The sequence below is a fragment of the Triticum aestivum genome, chromosome 2A, assembly GCF_018294505.1.
Source record: "Triticum aestivum cultivar Chinese Spring chromosome 2A, IWGSC CS RefSeq v2.1, whole genome shotgun sequence".
Taxonomy (NCBI): Eukaryota; Viridiplantae; Streptophyta; class Magnoliopsida; order Poales; family Poaceae; genus Triticum; species Triticum aestivum.
Window position 1 is genome coordinate 701595916 of NC_057797.1, and position 6372 is coordinate 701602287.

The 6372-nt window shown below is 44.4% G+C and overlaps 1 protein-coding gene across 1 annotated transcript; it reads left to right on the plus strand.

Moving 5' to 3' along the window:
• Positions 1 to 700: 700 nt before the first annotated feature.
• LOC123190360 (exocyst complex component SEC15A) lies at positions 701 to 4402 on the plus strand. Its single transcript, XM_044602989.1, has 2 exons — positions 701 to 945; positions 1772 to 4402. The coding sequence occupies exon 2, from the start codon at positions 1779 to 1781 to the stop codon at positions 4146 to 4148; it is 2370 nt and encodes a 789-aa protein (XP_044458924.1). The 5' UTR covers positions 701 to 945; positions 1772 to 1778; the 3' UTR covers positions 4149 to 4402.
• The last annotated feature ends 1970 nt before the right edge of the window (positions 4403 to 6372 follow it).

The window sequence follows — 6372 nt, forward strand, 5'->3', positions numbered from 1 at the left end:
TCTTTGTTCGGTCTTTTATCTTTTGTTTTCCGTTGTTTATGTTTTTATTTTTCTCCTTTTCTAAATTAGTAGTTTTTTCAAATTCATGAAGTTTTTTCTAAAATTTTGAACTTTTTGGATTCGTGATATCTTTTCCAATTTCGTGAACAATTTTCAAAGTTATAAACATCTCTCAAATTCACACATTTCTGAATTTGTGAACTTTTATAAATCCGCGAACTTTCAGAAATCAAAGAATTTTATCCAGAGTTGTGATTATTTTTCAATTTCACAAATTTTATTTAATTTCATGAACATTTTTTAAATCCGCAAATTTTGTCAAATTCATGAGCAAGTTTTCAAATTCACAAACATGTTTGAAATCATGAACTTTTTCAAACCCATGAAGTATTTTTCTAATTTTTGAACATTTTTTTCCATATCTGTGAACTTTTTCCAAATTCACAAACTTTTTTTATTTTTTGTGAACTTGTATCAAAATTTTGTTTTTTTTAATAAAAGTCAACTGTCAACCGGTTCACTTGCTCAACCGATCGAACTGGCGAGGCGTTTGGGGGCAGGGCGAGCGAGCTCCCGCTGTTGGGCCGTGGCGTTCTTTGTGTTCGGGCGTTTTCTCGAGAAAAAAACCCTGGGCTGCCAGCCCATGCCGGGGATGAGTTAGCGAGCCAGCCGACGGAGCCGGAAAGCTGGCGCCGCGGATTTAGCGAAGCGGGTTTTGCGAGAGCAAAAAAAACTGGCTGTCACCCGTGCCTGTCCTCCGCTGCCGTCTGCCGCCGGCCCCCTCCCCCTCCCCCTTGCTTCGTCCGTCCTACTCCTGAACCTGTCGCCGCCGAATCCGGCGTCGCCTAGCTTCATTCCCCCCTCCTGCCACCGGAGCGACCCTCGAAGCGGCCGGCGACCCTCCGCCGCACCGACACCCAGGCCGGCAAGGCTTCTTCTCCTTGGGTAAGCAAGCCCTAGCTTTGCTCTGCTTTGTTCGGGTTACTGCCGTTACGTTTCTCTTTACCCTACTTTTCTCTCCGCGAATCAATCGAATCCGGCCAGATCCCTCTTCCTCGAGGCCTTTCCCGGCCTACCCCGGCCCCCGTTCCTAGGGCCGTCAATTGGGACAGCGCTGGTCGCAGGATTACCACCGCCGCTAGCTTCGCATTCTGATTTGTACGCTAGCTGCTATTCACCTTCAGATTTCACCATGAATAATTATTCGAAGGGTACACAGAAGCTCAACCTCGTGTAAATTGTATCATATCCAGTCACTCGTATGAACATAGAAAATAGTGAATTACATTCTAGAACTAGTAGGCATCGGTGTGACGTGCCCAGGTTGCCATTGATATTTTTCAACCATATTTCGATTGCTCTTGAAAATACATGGCAGAAATGGCAAGCCAAAAAGTCACAGTCACATAAATCTACAGCATATTTTCACCATTTCTCCCCAACTCAATCTGGAATGTATTACAATATTTTAGTTCACAGGTCACACATCTATTTTCAACATTTACGTCTGTTTCCGCCTGCATCCTGAGCCGCCAAGGAATCCGCCATGTATTTTGGTGTCCTGTTACCCTCAAGGCCTAAACTCATACTAATAGCTGTTTGATTTCAGGAAATTTAAAACAAATGCTTGTTATTTTTGGCTTCTCCAAGAAAATCAGTTTGTGAATTGTTAATTTCCTCTACTTCTCCGTAGTTCACATGCCCAGCATTTGTAGCTCCAAATCTTCTCATAAATCTGGATGAAATGGCCATTTTCCATTTTGTTTTGCAGTTGAACCATGACTGCGCAGACCAAGAAGAGGAGCCCTGTGGAGAGTGGGGATGCTGCTATCGGCACGGCTCTCGTTGGCTTCGTCTCCAATAACGAGGATTTGGGTCCCATTGTGCGGCATGCTTTTGAATCCGGAAGGCCTGAGGCTCTCTTCCACAACCTCAGGGGTATCGCCAAGAGGAAGGAGGTTGAGATCGAGGAGCTCTGTAGGCTTCACTATGAGGAATTCATCCTCGCGGTCGATGAGCTGCGTGGGGTGCTGGTCGATGCTGATGAGCTCAAGGGCGCGCTGTCGGGTGAGAATCTGCGCTTGCAGGAGGTTGCTAGTGCCCTGCTTCTGAAGCTCGATGAGCTTCTCGAGTTGTATGCGGCGAATAAGAATGTTGGGGAAGCGCTTGCAACATTGAAGATCTGTCTGCAGGTCACCAGCCTGTGTCAGTCGTGCAACAGGGACATTGCCCAAGGCAAGTTTCACACTGTGCTGAAGACTTTGGAGCTGATTGAGAAGGACCACCTGCAGAATATTCCTCTGAAGCTTCTTAAAAATGTTGTTCAGAAAAAGATACCGATGATGAAGCTGTACATCGAGAAGAAAGTTTCCAATGAGTTTAATGAGTGGCTTGTGTATATCAGAAAGTTTGCAATGGAGATTGGACAGGCCTCGATACGCCAGGCCTCTTTGGATCGTCAGAAAGATGAGCGAATGCGTGCCTGGCAGAGGGAAGCAGAAGAATGTAGTCGTGGGGGGTTTGATGAGCATGCTTATGCCTTGGATCTGGAGTACATAGATGAAGAGTCAACACTAGAATTTGATCTTACTCCAGTATACCGAGCATACAACATCCACATATCCCTTGGCCTTGGGGACAAGTTTCGAGAATATTACTACAGTAACAGGCTCATGCAGCTTAACTTGGACATGCAAATTTCTACAACACAACCCTTCCTCGAGTCCCACCAGCACTTCCTTGCTCAGGTAGCTGGATTTTTTATTGTTGAAAACCGTGTTCTTCGAACTGCAGAGGGACTTCTATCTGATAGCCAGGTTGACACAATGTGGGAGGCATCTATTTCTAAGGTCACCTCTTTTCTAGAGGAACAGTTTGCACTCATGGATGCAGCTAACCACCACCTCCTTGTAAAAGATTATGTCTCTCTTCTAGCTGCAACCATGAAGAAGTATGGGTATCAAGTCACATCTTTGCTTGAAGTTCTTGACAAAAACAGGGACAGATATCATGAGCTGCTTGTTTCAGATTGTCGGAAGCAGATACAAGGTGTCTTTGCTAAGGACTCGCATGAAAGGATGGTTATAGAGAAGGAAAATGACTACAACATGAATGTTGCAGCATGTCAACTTGAACCCATTCACGCAGTGCCGGATTTGCCATATGTTGCGCCATTTTCCTCATCAGTTCCCGGTGCTTGCCGTATTATCCGTTCCTTCATTGAGGATTTGGTAAGCTACTTGTCATATGGTGTAGTGGTCAACTCCTATGATGTGGTGAAAGGATACCTAGACAAGCTTTTAATTGAGGTACTAAATGACGGTCTTCTGAAGTTGATACATAATGGTAGTTTGGAAATCGCACAGCTGGTACAGATTGCAGGAAATATTGCCATCCTTGAGCGGTCATGTGACATGTTCCTTTTGCATGCTGCCCAACTTTGTGGACTTCCTAAACGGCTGCTTGGGAAGCCTCATTCTGGTTTGACTGCTAGGGCTGTGCTCAAGGCCTCCCAAAACGCAGCGTTCAATGGATTAATAACCTCGGCCAATTCCAGAATTGATGAATTCATGCTGCTGCTGACCAGCATCGATTGGACAACAGAGGAAACTCCAGAACATGCAAATGACTACATGAATGAAGTGCTCATCTACCTTGACATGGTGGTATCGACTGCACAGCTGATTCTGCCAAAAGAGGCCCTCTTCAAGGTCATTTCTGGTTCACTCAGCCACATCTCAGACTCCATAATAACAGTTCTTCTCAGCGACAGGGTGAAAAGGTTGAGCATCAATGCGGTTGTAGGTATTGACATTGACCTGAAACTGTTAGAGGAGTTTGCAGAAGACAGATTTCACACCACTGGGTTGTCGGCCCTTAAAAAGGAAACAAGTTTTAAAGATTGCCTTGTCGAGATTAGGCAGCTGACTAATCTTCTGCTGAGCAACCACGCCGAGAGCTTCATGAACGCTGTGATCAGGGAGAAGAGTTATGCGTCCTTGGACCACAAGAAGGTAGCCATCATCTGCGACAAGTTTCGGGATGCTCCTGACAGTCTGTTTGGGAGCCTTTCGAGTAGAAACATGGTGCAGAGTGCTCGGAAGAAGTCCTTGGATGTGCTGAAGAGAAGGTTGAAAGATTTTAACTGAGATTAGCCATGTTGCATCTGAAATAAGCTGGTACCGGTTGAGTAGGACTTAAATTTGCTTCTGTAAAACCTTGTCTGGTCTTGTGATTTTCCTGTCTAGAACATAATTACTGTCCTCCATGTGTGCATTTAGGATTGGGCTGCCTGCTTATATAGGGTGAGACCGTGAACTGTAGTTGTATGCTCCGAATTTCCATCTGAACTTAGTTGGCATTGTCCTTTCAGTAGAAGAAATGGAAGCAGTCAGTTTCTTTCGTACCAGTGCAAGCTATTAAAGGCTTAAGTTGACACAACCACAGGGTTTGGTGTCCGTAAGGGAGCAGTAAGTGTGAAGAAAGCTGTCAAATAGACTGGTGCTGGTAATCATTGTCTTCCATTGCTTAAAGAGAAAACCTTGGATTGTTTAGGGAGAGAGACTTGAAGGACGGTGAAGGTTTAGCAGCTTGGCTTTGACGAAAATTACTTCTTTGACAATTGGCAAAACTTTAAACGCTCCCTGAAATCTCTTTGATCAGATAACTTTGGAATTAAACCTTTAGCTTTCCGCCACGAAATCAATGCTTTTTGTAAAGAAAATGCTATCAGTGTCAGTCATGCTAGGCAATGAGGTAGTTTCCTCGTTTTGGATTCAGTTTACTGTAATACTCCCTCCGTCCGGAAATACTTGTCCTAGAAATCGTTGTATCTAAACTTAATTTAGTTATTAGATACATTCATTTTATCCATTTTTAGGACAAGTATTTCAGAACGGAGGGAGTATTTCTTAGCTTGCTGATCAGCTTTAGGCAATGAGGTATTCTCAAACTGCGACTTTTTTTTCTGTCTACAAGGGGAAAACCCTCCTGATTTCCCTTTTTAGGAACTGAGAACCCACAAACAAGAATAGAAAAAGAAAACAAACACGGGCAACCTGGGTTTTCTTTGGATTGTGGTTTTCCTTCCAAATACCCTTGTAAAAAATACGGGTCTCCGTCGGTCGTTTCTTTTCCAGCAAAAAGTCCCTCACAACCAGGTAAGCTATGCCTGTAAATTAAGGGAAATGGTAGTGGTAAGTCGATTCCGTTTCAGCCGTTGGATAGAAAACAAGTGGTGCAGATTGCTTCTTCAACCTCCAGACCATCTCCTTCTTCCCCAAACCACCAAACGTACCACCGGCGGCGCAGCCTCGCTGCCCCGCCCTCCCCTCAACGTCCTCCCATCATCGTCCATCATCCCCCCCCCCCTGCCCTGGCCATCCCTCTAGCTCACCACCGTGCCCCCCCCCCCCGCCCCCGGCCCTCCCCTCAACCTCGTCCATCGTTGTCGCCCCCTGCCCCGGCCCTCCCCTCAAATCCGACGAACTTGCACCATTGCCATGCCCCCCCCTTACTGATGATAGATCATGGGGAAGCTTCTCCGACAAGCCAGCGGCTGCTTCTTCCATCCCACCGACGTCTGCTTCCTTCTAGCGAAAATCGACTGATCCAAATTGGATTTTCAAGTGACTGATGTTTAGCTACCGTGGTAAATTAAATACCCTTTATTAAAATACCCTAATGCCAAATGCGGCCTAAAGGGAAAAACACCGGCAACCAATGACATGTCCTAACAGGGAAACATCAAGGCATGCCAATGAAAAAAATGAAATCTAAAATGGTCTGCTTGGTGAGTTGCTAGCATGTGGTCTGTTTGTATTGGTTTACATGGGGTTTTGGCTAATTAACTAGATGACTCTCTTCTGCATAATTAATCATTGAGACAAATCTTTTTCTCCATTTCAAAAAAAAATCCAGATATGAAGTAATTACTGGATCACCCGTTACAAAAACCACAACTAAGATTTTTATTTGTCCCCTAAAGGCACTTCATTGGGTAATAGAAAGCACAGATGCCATATCCGTTCGTCTTGAAACTTGAGTCTTCCTGAACAAGTTTATCTGCCACTTTGTTACACACCTACTATGTTAGATGCTCTATCCTTTTGATGTAATATCAGCCATAGGTTTCCCTACCAGTTGTGGCAATCATAACAGTAATTATCTTCTTTGGCCTTTGCATTAGATGTTAAGTTCAACAAAAGGAAATGTGACCGCTAGTAAAAAAAATTTGCGAAAAGGATCAGATGTGTTATAAAGGTTCACCGGAAGTACAAAGTGTCTCAAACATAATAAAAATTACATCAAGAACATTAGTTAATGAATTGAAACCCATCGAAAGTAACAAATGAATTGAAACAGACACGGTAA